Source organism: Hemiscyllium ocellatum, chromosome 2 (assembly GCF_020745735.1).
Source record: "Hemiscyllium ocellatum isolate sHemOce1 chromosome 2, sHemOce1.pat.X.cur, whole genome shotgun sequence".
NCBI lineage: Eukaryota > Metazoa > Chordata > Chondrichthyes > Orectolobiformes > Hemiscylliidae > Hemiscyllium > Hemiscyllium ocellatum.
The window spans coordinates 106,908,564-106,924,474 of NC_083402.1; the positions used below are offsets into that span (position 1 = coordinate 106,908,564).

The 15,911-nt window shown below is 40.2% G+C and overlaps 1 protein-coding gene across 2 annotated transcripts in view; it reads right to left on the bottom strand.

Annotated features, from left to right (window-relative positions):
- The window catches only part of LOC132824466 (lysine-specific demethylase 4C-like), a 436,488-nt gene that overhangs the window by 363,616 nt on the left and 56,961 nt on the right, over positions 1-15,911 (bottom strand). Inside the window, exons 4-5 of one of the 2 annotated variants that reach the window (XM_060839010.1) lie at positions 11,595-11,639; positions 11,390-11,504 (exon numbers count right to left, since the gene is read on the bottom strand). In XM_060839010.1, coding sequence (XP_060694993.1) covers positions 11,390-11,504; positions 11,595-11,639 — 160 coding nt within the window. The remainder of the gene's footprint in view (positions 1-11,389; positions 11,505-11,594; positions 11,640-15,911) is intronic. The other variant, XM_060839018.1, reaches the window with a different exon arrangement.

The following is a 15,911-nucleotide window of genomic DNA, read 5'->3' on the forward strand; positions in this document are numbered from 1 at the left end:
ATGACCTGATTGGTTAGCCTCCGAAACGTGCCTGGCATATTTTTCATACCAAATGGCATGACTTTAAACTGATACAATCCACTCAGTGTTACAAAAGCCGAAATTGCCTTTGCTCTTTCAAAGATATCTGTCAGTATCCTCTGAGCAAGTCCAACTTAGTAATATAAGTAGCTTGTCACACCTTTTCAACACAGTCTTCCAAATGTGGAATCAGATTTGCATCAGTCTTCATTAACTTTGTGAGAGTCCACACATAACAGTTGGGTATCATCTGGTTTTGGCACCATTACTATGGGTGAGCTACAGTCACTGTAACTTACTTTGAGTATGTCATCTTGGAGCATGCTTTTGAAGCTGTGCCAACTTTCCTTTTGAATTTGTGCCAACTTTAGAGGTTACACTAATTGGAATGCTTATTCAAAACAGCATCTCCTAAATCTACATCATGCATAATTAGATTACTCCTTCCCAGCTTATTTCCACATATATCCCCATTTGATAGCAATAACTCTTTCAGGTCAGAGATTCATATAATCCCTACAGTGTGGAAATAGGGCATTCCGCTCAACAAGTTCACACCAACCCTCCAAACACTAACCCACCCAGACCCATTGCCCCTACCCTATTACTCTACATTTACCCCTGACTAATGCACCTAGCTTATACACCCCTGAAAGCTGTGGGCAATTTAGCACGGCCAATTCACCTAACCCGCACATCTTTGGATTTTAGGAGGAAAACACACGCAGAAATGGAGAGAATGTGCAAATTCCTCACATACGGTCACCCAAGGCTGGAATTGAACCTGGGTCCCTGGTGCTGTGCGGCAGCAGTGCTAACCACTGAGCCCCTGTGCCGCCCCATATGGGTCATTTCGATTTTCCTCTGGAAGGTAATTCAATAATTTGTCCCAATTTTGACAACTTCCTCATTGTCCAATTTAGATTAAATCAGATTACCGACAGTATGGAAACAGGCCTTTCAGCCCAACAAGACCACACCAACCTTCCGAAGAGTAGCCCACCGAGACCATTCCCCTACCTTATATGTACCCCTGACTGATGCACCTAACACTGGGCAATTTAGCATGGCCAATTCACCTGACCTGCACATCTTTTGGAATGTGGGAGGAAACTGAAGCAACTGGAGGAAACCCACGCAGAAATGGGGAGAATGTGCAAACTCCTTGCAGACAGTCGCCCGAGGCAGACTCAAACCTGGAAATGCCATCAGAATCTTTAGAGATGGCTAAAATTCAGTTGAACATAAAGCAGCTTGAGTTAGAGGCAAAAGACAAGGAAAAGGCAACAGAAATGAAACAGTTTAAATTATTATTAAAAGCAGAAGAGAGGGAAAGGGAGAAAGAGAGGGAGTTTAAACTTTAGAAATTGGCACTTAGAAGTTCAAAAATTCACTTTCTGAAGTAGTGAGAACTCATGTGAAAGAGCATAGAATCATAGACATGTACAGCAAGAAAACAAACCCTTCGGTCCAACTCGTCCATGCCGACCAGTTATCCCACTCCAATTTACTCCCATCTGTCAGCACCTGGCCCCTATCCCTTCAAGCCCTTCCTATTCATATATCCATTCAGATGCATTTTAAATGTTGCAATTGTACTGGCCTCCCACGACTTCCTTTGGCAGCCCATTCCACATATGCACCACCCTCTGTGTGAAAATGTTGCCCCTTAGGTCTCTTGTATATCTTTCCTCTCTCACCCTAAACCTATGCCCTCTAGTTCTGGACAAGTCCACCACAGGGAAAAGACCTTCTCTGTTTACCTTATCCATGCCCCTCATGATTTTATAAACCTCTATAAGGTCACCTGTCAGTCTCCAGGGAAATAGCCCGAGCCTATTCAACCTCTCCCTATAGTTCAAATCCTTCAATGCTGGCAACATTCTCATAAATCTTTTCTGAACTCTTTCTAGTTTTACACATCCTTCCGATAGGAAGGAGACCAGAATTGCATGCAATATTCTAAAAGTGGCCTAACCAACATCTTATACAGCTGCAACGTGACTACCATTAACTGTGTAAGTTCTGCCTTTAGGCATTTTACAAAATGCAACACATTTATCCAAATCAAACTCTTTCTACCATTTCTCAGTCGACTGACCTAACTGATCAAGATCTATCCATAATCTTAGATGATCGTCTTCACAGTCCACTATATCACCAATTTTGGTGTCATTCACAACTAAGCACGCCTCCTAAATTCTCATCCAAATCATTTACGTAAATGACAAACAGTGGACCTAGCACTGATCCCTGCGCAACATCACTGGTCATAGAACTCCAGTCTGAAAACAATCCTCCACCACCACCCTGCCTCCTGTCAAGCCAATTTGTATCCACCTGGCAAACTCTCCCTGAATCCCATGTGATCTAACTTTACTAATCAGTCAATCAAGGGGAGAACATTACCTGGGTCTCCAACATTAACCACGAGACCATTGCCTCATCAAGTACAACACTATCTTCTCTAAGAAACAAAAAATGGGCAACAAATGTAGCTCTGGTAATGTCATCCATAGCCAAAAAATTATTAATAAAAATCATTTAAAATATAATCAGATTTAATCTATAAGCAGGTCCTAAGAACATACATTTTCCTTGAACAGAATGTTAATGATGTTTTCAGAACACATACTAATACTGAAACAGTACTAAAATAGTTACTCAAATTTCACAGTGGAGCTTTATCACTGTCATAATAACCCACATAAAAATAAGCAGCTGTAACACTATAATAAATTATTAACAGACAAATTATTTTTACTCATTCATTGTTTCTTTCTTATTCGTTTTTATATGCCATACTTTACTTTCAGTCTATCTACCACGCTATATGATGTGTCTTTGGTCTCAAAGAGAAATATTAAAATATTCTGATTGACTGTTTCACCACTGCTTCCCAGAACCTGTGTGTTTTTGACCATCAGTACCCTGAATGCAGGGTAACATTTAACTCATGATCTGGCCAGCGAAGAAGAGCCCCTACCCTAGCCCCTTAAACCAATGAAAACATTATAAAGTCAGCAGCTGCCTCTTGGAATTACTACTTTACTACACCATAGCATTTGATACTCAGTCAGAACTCCATAATGGCCACCACTGTCACAGAGCTCACAGACCCAAACTTTTGGCTGAAGCCTGCAGCCAGCAGATTCATTCACAACCAATCTGAGTATCTGCATAGCTAGTCTATTGTGTTGGTTTCCAGGCTCAGGATATTCCTGGGCAGATTTCAACAATCCCCTCTTTACACGATGCAGCTGTCATTACTGTTATTAATCAGTAATTGCATCAGTGTGAATTCTGCTGAGCAACTGTTGTCATGTCAGTAAAACTATTTGATGTTTTTGTTGTAACAAAGACACCTTTTTGGTTCAATTATATAGTCAATATGATGTAGAAGGAAGCACAAGTTCATGCTGATTCTCTGCACAAGTCATTCTGTTATAACATTTGTTTCGTCAATGCAAATTCACTGTAATGCAACTGATGAACTGGGGATGCTGTTTCTACAGTGCAAACTTTTAAAACGGGTGTTGGCTCTAATGACATTACAGAGCCAATACTTTAAGCGCTATTTCTAAACCATGATTTTTCTATAATGTGGGGTTGCACAAGAATGTAACCATCGTGTTAAAGAAGAACTGACTGTACAACAATCCCATCTTTCAAGCTACAACATTATTACCATCAAAATGTCCATTCAATTTCCTTGATTATTAATTGTCTCTGCTTTCAATATCTTTGCAGGCAGCAGGTTCCAGTAATTATCTCTCTTTGGGTAAAACAATTCTTGCTTGCCTCTCCCCTGCATTTCTTGAGCAAAACTTTAACTTTGTTCCCTTACGTATTATTCTCTTACTGTGTCCTGTCACCCTCAAAAGTCCAAGCACATAATCCGCCAGAACATTTTAGAACTTTATCATTATATATTCATTTATCTCTCTCTATCCTTTCTAGCGTCGAAGAGATGTACAGTCATACAGTATAGCAACAGACCCTACAGTCCAACTAGTCCACCCCAAACCATGTTCCCACTCGCCCGCAGTTAGCCCATATCCCTACTTTCTTATTCATGTACTTATGCAAATGTCTTTTAAATGTTACAACTGTGCCTGCACCAACCAATTGCTCTGGCAGTTCATTCCAACCATGAACCACTCATGCCCTTTTTAAAACTTTTCTCTTCTCACCATAAAAATACGTCCCCATTTTGAACTCACCACCCCATAGGGGAAATGCCCTTGCTATTTACTTTATCTAAGCTCCTCATGATTTTATAAACCTATGACTCTAAGCCAATCTTTTATCGCAGCTAAACCTGACTGTCTTGTTCCTTGAGACAGTTTTTTTGGTCTTTGATGTAATTAGGAATTAAGGATAGTCAGCACGGTTTTGTGAAGGGTAGGTCGTGTCTCACAAACCTTATTGACTTCTTTGAGGTGTCTAAATAGGTGGATGAGGGGAAAGCGATTGATGTGGTATAGATGGATTTCAGTAAAGTGTTTGATAAGTTGTCCACGGTCGGCTATTGCACAAAATACGGAGGCATGGGATTGAGGGAGGTTTAGTGGTTTAGATCAGAAATTAGCTAGCTGAAAGAAGACAGAGGATAGTGGTTGATGGGAAATGTTCATCCTAGAGTTCAGTTATTAGTGGTGTACCACAAGGGTCTGTTTTAGGTCCAGTGCTGTTTGTCATTTTTATTACTGACCTGGATAAGGGTTTGGAAGGATGGGTTAGTAAATTTGCAGATGACACCAAGGTCACTGGAGTTGTGGATAGTGCCGAAGGATGTTGTAGGTTACAGAGGGAAAAAGATCAGCTGCAGAGCTGAGCTGAGAGGTGGCAAATGGAGTTTCATGCAGAAAAGTGAGAGGCGATTCATTTCGGAAGAAGCAACAGAAATAGAGAATACTGGGCTAATGATAAGCTTCTTGGCAGTGTAGATGAGCAGAGAGATCTTGGTATCCCTGTATACAGATCCCTAAAAGTTGCCACCCAGGTTGATAGGGTTGTTAAGAAGGCACATGGTGTGTTAGAGCGATTGAGTTTTGGAAGCACGAGGTTAAATTGCAGCTGTACAAAACTCTGGTGCAGCCACACTTGGAGTATTGCATACAGTTCTGGTCATTGCATTATAGAAGGATGTGGAAGCTTTGGAAAAGGTTCAGAGGTGATTTACTCGGATTTTGCCTGATATGGAGGGATGGTCTTTTGAGGAAAGGCTGAAGGACTTGAGGCTATTTTCGTTAGAGAGAAGTAGTTTGAGAGGTGACTTGATTGAGACATATAAGATAATTAGAGGGTGAGATAGGGTGGACAGTGAGAGTCTTTTTCCTCAGATGGTGATGGCTAGCACAAGGGGACATAGCTTTAAATTGATGGGTGATAGATATAGGATAGATGTCAATAGTTTCTTTACTAAAAGTAGTAGGGGGGTGGAACGCCCTGACTGCAACAGTATTACACTTGCCAAATTTAAGGGCTTTTAAATGGTCATTGGATAAACATATGGATGAAAATGGAATAGTGTTGGATAGGTAGGCTTCAGTTTGGTTCCATAGGTCGGTGAAACACCGAGGGCCGAAGGGCCTATACTGTGCTGTAATGTTCTATGAAATACTTTGTCAAAAACCTTCTTGAAGTCTGCTATACTTCAGGAAAGGTTTATGTTTTAACTCACCTCTTTTAATTGAACTTAAAATAAGGATGTGAATTTGGGGAAATTCTGACCAAAAGCAAATCCCATGTAATCTATTGATTATGGAGACAGGAACCCAAATTGAAACTTACTCAAAGTCAGGAGCACACAAAACAATAGAGGACTGGCCTTACTCCCAATTCATATTTGAGAGTCAGTCAGATCAAAGGAGATGGAAAAGAGTACCCTTTTGTATGCCAAGCAGAAGAAAATGACTGCTTCAGAGCTGGGTAGGGTGGTATCCATACTCAAGGAAAGAAGGTTTGTGAAAAGTTAGAGACCAGAGAATCACCAGATAGCACCTTACAATATGGAGTCTAATTACACCAAAAGGGTTGAGCGAAGCAAATTATTACTGTCCCTTTCACAATGCAGATTTTTGACGGTCTCTAGTAAACTCCCAGTTTCATGTGCTCCATTGCAATTGAAAGCCAGCTTAGAGTTGACCTGGGTGGTGTCTGAATCACCTAGGACTGCTCATCCCCAAAATATGCCACAGGCAGGTCAAGCAGGCTCATGGTGTGACATCAGTCACTGGCTTGTGCAAAAGAAGCCCTACTCTGAGGAGCTGCCAGCCAATTTGTTGAGCTAGTAGCTCTGACACTGCAGGATCTCAATTAGCTATCAGAATGGCAAAGTAAACCTAATATATTGGCAAGACCCTCGGCTTAAAAAATAAAGTTAAAAATAACTATTTTGTTCGATTAATCTATATTCCTTTTATTTTACTATATTGCATTGATTCCGCATTGTAGGCTAATTAGTAAAATGATGTCACAGGATGAGCTTGCCAATTGGATACATAATTAACTTAACGGCAGTAGACAGAGAGGGGTGGTAGAGGGTTGTTTCGCGAACTGGAGACTCGTCACCAGCAGTGTCCCACAGGTATCAGTTCTGGGTCTTCTTTGTTTGTCATTTATATAAATGATTTGGACGAGAATGTAGAAGGCGTGGTTAGTAAATTTGCGGACAACGCTAAAAGTGTTGGCATTGTAGACAGTAAAGAAGGTTTACGAAGATTACAGAGGAATCGTGATCAAATGGGTCAATGGGCTGCAAAATGACGAATGGCGTTCAATCTGGATAAATGCATGGTAATGTATTTTGGTAAACAAACAGAAGTAGGATTTATACAATTAGCGGAAGGGCCTTAGGTAGTGTTGCAAAACATAGGGATCTAGGTGTTCAGGTACATATTTATTCAAAGTTTGTATTACATATAGACAGGGCAGTTAAAAAGGTGTTTTGCACACTTGCCTTCATTGCTCAATCCTTTGAGTATAGTATTTGGGATGTTATGTTGAGGTTGTACAGGACATTGAAGAGGCCACTTCTGGAATACTGTGTCCAGTGTTGGTTGCCCAGTTATAGGAAGGATATTATTAAGTTGGACTGGGCCCAGAAGAGATTTACCAGCATACTGCCCAGTATAGAAGGTTTAAGTTATAAAGAAATGATGGATAGGCTGTTTTTCACTGGAGCGTAGGAGGTTGAGAAGCAACCTTATAGAAATTTATAAAATAATGAATGAGAGGTATGCATAGTGTTAATGGTAGTTGCCTTTTCCCTAGGATGCAGGATTCAGATTAGATTAGATTAGCTACAGTGTGGGAACAGGCCCTTCAGCCCAACAAGTCCACACTGATCCGCCAAAGCGTAACCCACCCAGACCTTACATTTATCCCTTCACCTAACACTATGGGCAATTTAGCATGGCCAATTCACCTAACCTGCTCATTTTCGGACGTAGGAGGAAACCGGAGCACCCAGAGGAAACCCACGCAGACACGGGGAGAATGACTACGTGGAGTTTGCACAGTCGCCTGAGGTGGGAATTGAACCCAGGTCTCTGGCGCTGTGAGGCAGCAGTGCTAACCACTGTGCCATCATGCGATTTCAAGACTAGGGGGGAGCAGTTTTAAGGAGAAAGGAGAGACATTTTAGGAAGACATGAGAATCATTTTGTTTTTACACAGAGGGTGGATCGCGTGTGCAATGAACTTCCTGAGGAAGTGGTGGATGTGGGTACAATTATAACACTTGAAAGATACTTTGATAAATACATGAATTAGAGAGATTTGGAGGTATGTGAACTAAAAGCAGGCAGGTGTGACTAGTTTAGTTTCGGATTTCCAACAAAATCTTCCACTGTAAAATATTTGTTTTATTGCAATGCCAATTTATCTATACATCCGACATGTACAAAGCCCATTTTGACAAGGCTCACCACTTTTGAATGAAAGGTTTTCACCTTACATTCTAATTGCATTTGGTGCTATGTCTGCTTAGGGATCAGTTTGATTTCATATTTACATTGTTTCCTGTTGTTGTATAATCTTATATTGAAATTTTATACTCGCAGATGAATCAACAATAAAATCTGCCAAGGCATGTCGCTCTACAAACAAGTAAATGAGTCGAGGATTCGAAATCTTGAGCGAATAGAAACGTGAAAGTAAGATGACAGATTGTGAAGAAGTGCTGCTTTTAAGACAGAATAATGTGTCTTAGTAAGCAAAATGCAGAGGTTGATTTCTTCTGATTGCTACCCAAAAGCAAAAGTTGGAGAATTTCATGCAACATATAACTCATGAAATAATACGTTTGAAACAATTTTCAGTCATAGAATGAACTAACAGTAAATTGACATATTTGCCACAAAATAAATCACAAGATTTAATAGAAATAGAGAACACTAGAAATATTCAACAAGTCAGATAAAGGTGAGGGTAGAAACAAACACTTTGGTTCATCACGATCTAAAACTTGTTCTTTGCTTTGTTCTACAGATGCTGTCTGACTTGCAGCATTTTCAGGTCTGCTGTATTTGCATTTGTTATAAGATGTGAACATTTTACTTAGTTTTTAAACTTTTAAAGTGTTGACATCCATTTTTTGTATGGAATAAATATATGAAATTTGGCAAATAAGGTTTTGCACTAGACTAGCTTGAGTTTTGATTGTTTTCTGTTTTATAGCCAACAGCTGGCAAATGTGTCAAATGATTACAAATAAACATTCTAGAATATCTCAAGATGTCATAGATCTTAATCACAACTTTATTACATCTACAACTTAGCCATGACACCTCTGTTCTTACAAACTGCATAAACTCCAACTTCTTTTCTCTCCAAAGTCATTTAAAGGGCTGTCTTCTCCCAATTAGTACCCACATTTGAATCTCTAAAGTCTGGTTTTCACCCACATCACAATATATAACCAGCCCTACCTGAAGGCAAAAATGAAATATTATGGAAGACCATGGTCTACTAGCCATCCTTATGCATCTTGACTTGTCTGTTGCCTTTGGGCACCATTAAGGCCATTGTCTTCCAATCCTCTTCACCTTTACTTGGATGATTAGGATTACCTTTGCTTGGTTTTATTCTAACCTATCCATGCAAAACTAGAAAATCTCCTGCAATTGTTTATTTTCTTGCCTTACCCAGAAGTTCCCCACGTCTTCCAAGCATTCATCAAGACAATTTAAAAGAATGCTGATGTAAAGGAAACACAGTATGAGAGAAGTATACTGATTAGTTGACAAGCAGACTGCTTGGTAGAGGTGTTGCCGCGGACAATGTTAATTGTCAGTTAGTTTAAATTTTAAGCAAGGCAAGTTGGCTTTGATTATTCAAGACATTGCCCTGAGAAATAAACCCTATTTTGTTGAATGTGCCTGACTAGCCTGACTAAATTGCTTGTGAGTGAAATTCTTCAGGATTATATAGCAAAAGCTGTCCGATAACGGAATCATATCTAATGTTGAATGATGTGTTTTATGTTCGTAAGCACAGGCGACTTTCGTACAGTCAGTATCCTGATTGTTGTGACAAAGCTTTGACAAGGTGCATCCTGTTTCACCAACAATCAATTTTAACAAAGAAAATAGAGATTAATTTTATTCAACCAACGTAATTGCATGTAATGAAATCAAGGCGATTCATTTCAAATATAAACAAAAAATGTAGAACAAACTCATCATCAGGTCTGCTAGCATTTGTGGAGACAAAAATAGAGACCACATCTAGAATCTAAAGACTCCTCTTTCTTGGCTGCTCTCTCTCCTCAGATGCTGCTTGATTTCCTGAGTTTCACCATCATTGTTCTTACTTCAGATTTACAGCATCCGCAATATTTAGTTAAAATTTATCTGCAGTTAGGCTGCGATTACATTCTCATCAAATGGCAGGAGAGCAACAGATTGGAGGGGTTAAATGACAAACCCCTGTTCCTTTGTATCATGCCAGTTTAAGAACATTTTTTAAAAATCACAATTAATCTATATTTCCCTGATAAGTGCAGCATGATGCTGAAGAATACGAATCTACTTTTCATTGTTGAGGTCATGCGTGAAGTCAGGTGGCAACTATGTCTTTTAATTGAGACCAACTGGTTGATTGTAACAGTGGTCCAAACTGAACCCTTTCGGTATATAGCCCTTATTGATACACTCATGATGACATCACATGTCAAGCTCAGCTGATCTTACTTTTATTTCTAAACTAACATACATTCGAATCATTTTTTTGCCTTGCCAGAATTAATTATAGAAAGCTGAATTTAAAGAATGACAGGTATGAAGAATGTGAATATATAATTGATTATATTGTTCAAACTGAACAAAATGTAGAATATTTTTACTGAATACAAAGTTAATACCATTTCAGTCAGGTCTATTAAGCTTTTGGTCATCCAATAAACATTGGCTCTCTTGGACAGAAATCCAAGATCATCATCACAGCTTTACTGCAAAATGCACTCTCAGGTTTAACTCATTGACATATACTGTCCGTTTCCTATTCATGTATGGGGAGAAAACACAATGGCACGTCACATTTATGTTTCACTGCTTACTTTATCCACTGGATTATTCTGCTTTCATTTTAGTGATTGCTATTTGTCATGCACTATGCTTGGGTAATAGACAAAAATATAGGATTCTCTCGCAAACAATGACAAAGTGCTAACCTCCGCCACAGGGTGGAGGGGATGGAGTGGTAAACCTTGGAACTCCTTAGAAGCTAGAATTTCTTTCCCCTGAACATTACTACTCAACAACTATCAATAGCTTCATTCAATGTTTCTGATCCAAGATCTATATAGTGAAGGAAATAAAAAGGCTACTTATGTAGGAATCCATTATCTAGCCAAAATAAACATGAAGTATTCAATTTATGGGATACATACTGCCAAATTTGTGCTGCGCTATGGTTAATATTGAATTCGACTGGGACAACACTACTATTCTAGGGCAAGCTAAACTGAGAACAGCCAGGGAATTCCTAGAGGCATGGCACTCATCCACTGATTCTATCAACAAACACATCGACCTGGACCCAATATATCGGCCACTGCAGCGGACAGCAACTGACAACCGGAAGCAGCAGAGACAAGCCACTATAAATGCCGAAGGAAACATCACAGAAGCGCTTCACAGGAGGCTCCCAAGCACTGAGGATGTCACCTAGAGAGGGGACGAAACGTTTGCAACACAAACTCCCAGCTCGGTGAACAGAACCACAACAACGAGCACCCAAGCTACAAATCCTCTACCAAACTTTGAATATTGAATTCACTTTGGCACAGATGTTGCAGTTGTAACATGTACAAGTGCAAGTCATGTTAGAGCAGTTAATTTCCAACATACAAAGCATTTACCTCATCATAAAGGCTGCCACTGACATCGGCTCCATAAATTGGTGCTACAAAGGTCAAATTTTTCCAGTATTTACGTTCAAGATCTTCATAATCTAAGTGTCGAGGAGTACAGTATCTGTTTCAAAATAAAGGAAATTAATTCACAATTAAAGCAAATTTGATAAAGCTATAAAAGTGCAGAATGTGTATTTCAATATTTTCATACAGTGCCTGAAGATGGGCATCAATCCAGGCAGTGGACACAAAAGAACTGTGTGAACAAAATAAAAGTTTAGTTGCATTTCTTCTTACCCTCCTCTTCCTTCCAAAGTTGGAGAAAGAATGGAATTCAGTTTGCTTTTCAGGAACAGCCTCAAAAAAATGCAAAAGCATCAAGTGATTAAGTACTGATTCGACTTGTACCAGAGTTGAAACTCTGCAACCACCTTATCTTGGGAGATTAACCTCTGATCAATTTATTTTCAGTCATGCAAATATGAGCACTTTTGTAATGGTTGATTATTAGAAGCAACCCAATTAATATTAATTGAAAAGAAAACAACATTATTGGACACTGCTAGAGGTTGCATCATGCAAGAAATGCAAATCACCAAAGAATCATTCATATAACAGTTATGTAGGTGTCAGGCCTACAGACACTTGCTGCCTGTCCAAAGTAGAGTGAAAGACTATTTTCTCAGATAGCAGGTTATCCTAGTAACATAACTGTTTTGAAAAAAAATGCTTCATCAAGAACCCCAGGAATTGCATACAGAACCTTCTGCTGATGATAGGTGTCAGTTCAGATCATGGATCTTCATGACCAGAAAGGTTAGTGTAACACAAAAATTATTGAAGTCAGACACTGCAGATCAATCAGTAGGTGAATATCTCGATCAAAAAGATTACTTTTATTGTGTGAAATGACTTGGTGCCAATCTAACATGACAGACATGACTCATGCAAAAGTCAACCAAGATCATAATAATTACACAAACACTTTCCCCAGACCTAAAGACTGAATGATATGGTTTCAAATTTCTACACAAGAAAGAAAAAGACAACTGAATTTGGCTAACGTTAAAGAGAATGGACTAGGTCTATAGCATCAGAGAAAATAAATGAATGAGAGGCATAGTCCAAGGATAACACAGTTAAACAGCAATGTAAGGTCACAAAGTAGCAGATCTTGGAATAGGTGAAAGTTCATTTTGAAAGAAGATCTGAAACTACATCTGTTCCAACCTGGCTGAAGGAAGATGCATTGGAAAAGATCATGATGTGGAAATGCCAGTGTTGGACTGGGGTAAACAAAGTTAAAAATCACACAACACCAGGTTATAGTCGAACAGGTTTATTTTGAAGTACAAGCCTTTGGAGCACTGCTCCTTCATCAGATACCTATTGGGCAGGATCATAGGGCACAGAATTTGTAGTAAGAGATCATAGTGGAGCTGTAGTCCAAAAGCTTTTACAGTAGGACCCCCCCCCCCCCCCCCCCCCCCCGCGAGGGATACGTTCGGAGATCTACCGTGGAAGCCTGAAACCACAGACAGGTGCAAACCCATTCATTTAGATGGGAATGTACCTTCCCAGCAGCTTCCTGGTCCCTAATCCTGGAATGTTCCTTTTTACATGTTCAGGCCGTAATAAACCGCGGGTAACTGAAACTGTGGTAACCAGACCTGCGGATACGGACAGTCGCCTTATACTTCCAAATAAACCTGTTGGACTATAACCTGGTGTTATGCGATTTTTATCTTTGTAAAAGATCAGGAGAAAGTGTGGACTGCAGATGCTGGAGATCAGAGTCAAAAAAGTGTGGTGCTGGAAAAGTACAGCAAGTCAGGCAGCATCCGAGGTACACGATAATCAACATTTTAGGCCCTTCATCAAGAATGGTGTGTGTGTGTGTGTGTGTGTGTGTGTGTGTGTGTGTGTGTGTGTGTGTGTGTGTGTGTGTGTGTGTGTAGGAGAGTGCTGAGAAATAAATAGGGTGGGAATGTAGATACAGGTGGGAGGTGATAGGTCGGAAGGGAGGGTGGAGCGGATAGGTGGGTAGGACAATGAACAAGTGGGATAGTTGGATCTGGGATGAGTGGGGGAGCAGAGAGAAGGACACTGGTGAAATCAATATTGATGCCATATGATTGATTATCCCAAGACAGAAGATGAGGCATTCTTTCTCCAGTCATCGAGTGGATTGGATTTGGCGATGGAGGCGACCCAGGATTTGCATGTCCTTGGTAGAGTGGGAAGCGGAGTTGAAGTGAAGTGGTCAGCCACAGGGTAATGGGGTTGTTTGGTGTGTATGTGCCAGAGATGTTTTCTGAAACATTCTGCGAGTCAGCGTCCTGTCTCCCCAATGTACAGGAGATCACATCGAGAGCAACAGACACAGTAGATGAGGTGTTTGGATGTGCAGGAAAATCTCTGCCAAAAGTAAAAACATGCTTTGGGGCCTTGGACAGAGATGAGTGGGGAGGTGTGGGTGGAGGTGTGGGTGAAGGTTTTACATCTCTTGCCATACAGCACGGGAACAGACCCTTCAGTCCAAAGTGTCCACGCCGACCAGATATCCTAAGTGAATCTAGTCCCGTTTACTAACATTTGGCCCATGTCCCTCTGAACCCTTCCTATTCAGATACTCATCCAGATGCCTTTTAAATGTTGCAATTGTACCAGTCTCCACCACTTTCTCTGGCAGTTCATTCTACATACACACCACCCTCTGTGAAAATGTTGCACCGGAGGTCTCTTTTAAATCTTTCACCTCTCACCTTAAACCTGTGCCCACTAGTTTTGGACTCCCCCAGCCCAGGGTAAAGATTTTGTCTATTCACTCTACCCGTGCCCCTCATGATTTTGGAAATCTCTATAAGGTCACCCCTCAGTCTCTGACACTCCAAGGAAAACAGTCCAGCCTATTAAGCCTCTTCCTGTAACTCAAACACCCAAACCTGGCAACATCCTTGTAAATCTTTCCTGAACCCTTTCAAGTTTCACAGCATCCTTCCTACAGCAATGAGATCAGAATTGCACGCAATATTCCAAAAGTGTCTTAACCAATGTCCTGTACAGCTGCAACATGACCACCCAACTCCTATACTCAATGCACTGACCAATAGGGCAAGTATATCAAATGCCTTCTTCACTATTCTGTCTACCTGCGACTCCATTTTCAAGGAACTATGAACCTGCACTCCAAGGTCTCTTTGTACAGCAACACTCCCCATGACCTTACCATTAAGTGTATAAATACTGCCCTGATTTCCTGATCCAAAATGCAGGAACTTGTATTCATCTACATTAAATTCCATCTGCCACTCCTTGGTTCATTGCCCCACCTGATCAAGATCCTGTTGTACTTTGAGGTAAGGTTCTTCACTGACCACTACACTTCTGATTTTGGTGTCATCTGAAAATTTAGTAAGCATACCTCCTATGTTCACAACCAAATAATTTATATAAATGATGAAAAGCAGTGAAGCCAGCACCGATTCTTGTGGTATACCACTGGTCATAGGCATCCAGTCTGAAAAGCAACCCTCCAGCATCACCTTCTGTCTTCCACCTTCGAGCCAGTTCTGTATCCAAATAGCTAGTTCTCCATGTATTCTACGTGATCTAACCTTGCTAACCAGTCTACCATGAGGAACCATGTTGAATGCCTGACTGAAGTCCACATAGATCACGTCCACTGCTCTGCCCTCATTAATCCTCTTCATGACTTCTTCAAAAATCTCAATCAAGTTAGTGAGACATGACTGCCCATACACAAAGCCATGTTGACTATTCCTAAGTAGAACCTGCCTTTACAAATACATGCAACCATCATATCAACATGAATATGCTCAAATCGGCACAGTTTGTTTTAGAAGTCTGTGTAGGTAGATATAGGTAGATTTGCAGGCACTGAATAAAACAAGTGAAGAGTTAATCTATCTCAATTGATTTTTCTTCAGACAATTACTATCTAGTTGCAGAGGTGTGGTTCAAGGTTAAATTTTATTTTGAAAAAGCACAATTTTCTACAGAGATAGCTTCTCAGCAGGTGTTTTAACCTTGGTTTTCACACCCTGGGGTGCGATGTCACAAGGTATATTCTTGACTACTTGGTACCTCAAAGTTTCACGCCTCAATACCGGTTAAAGCTTACCTGTAAAACAAATCACTTGACTACCAAGAGAAAGCTGTTCTACACTAAAAGGTTTTCATTCAAATACTTGTTATCTTCCCAACAAGCTTGAGGCAAGCATGAATATTTAATTTTTGTTATGCGATTGGTCTATGATAAAGCTTTTAAGTTCAAAGATGCCATGCACATTGAAAATTGAGGAAACGCTGTGTTGATAAGTCTAGATTTGGTTAGGATTGAGCCCTCCACTACCATCTGATGAAGGAGCGTCGCTCTGGAAGCTATTGTGCTTCCAATTAAACCTGTTGGACTATAACCTGGTGTTGTGTGATTTTTAACTTTGATAAATCTAAGTATCTCTACTAATCCATGAATAAACCAAAGAATTTTGAGGCTCTGCCACAT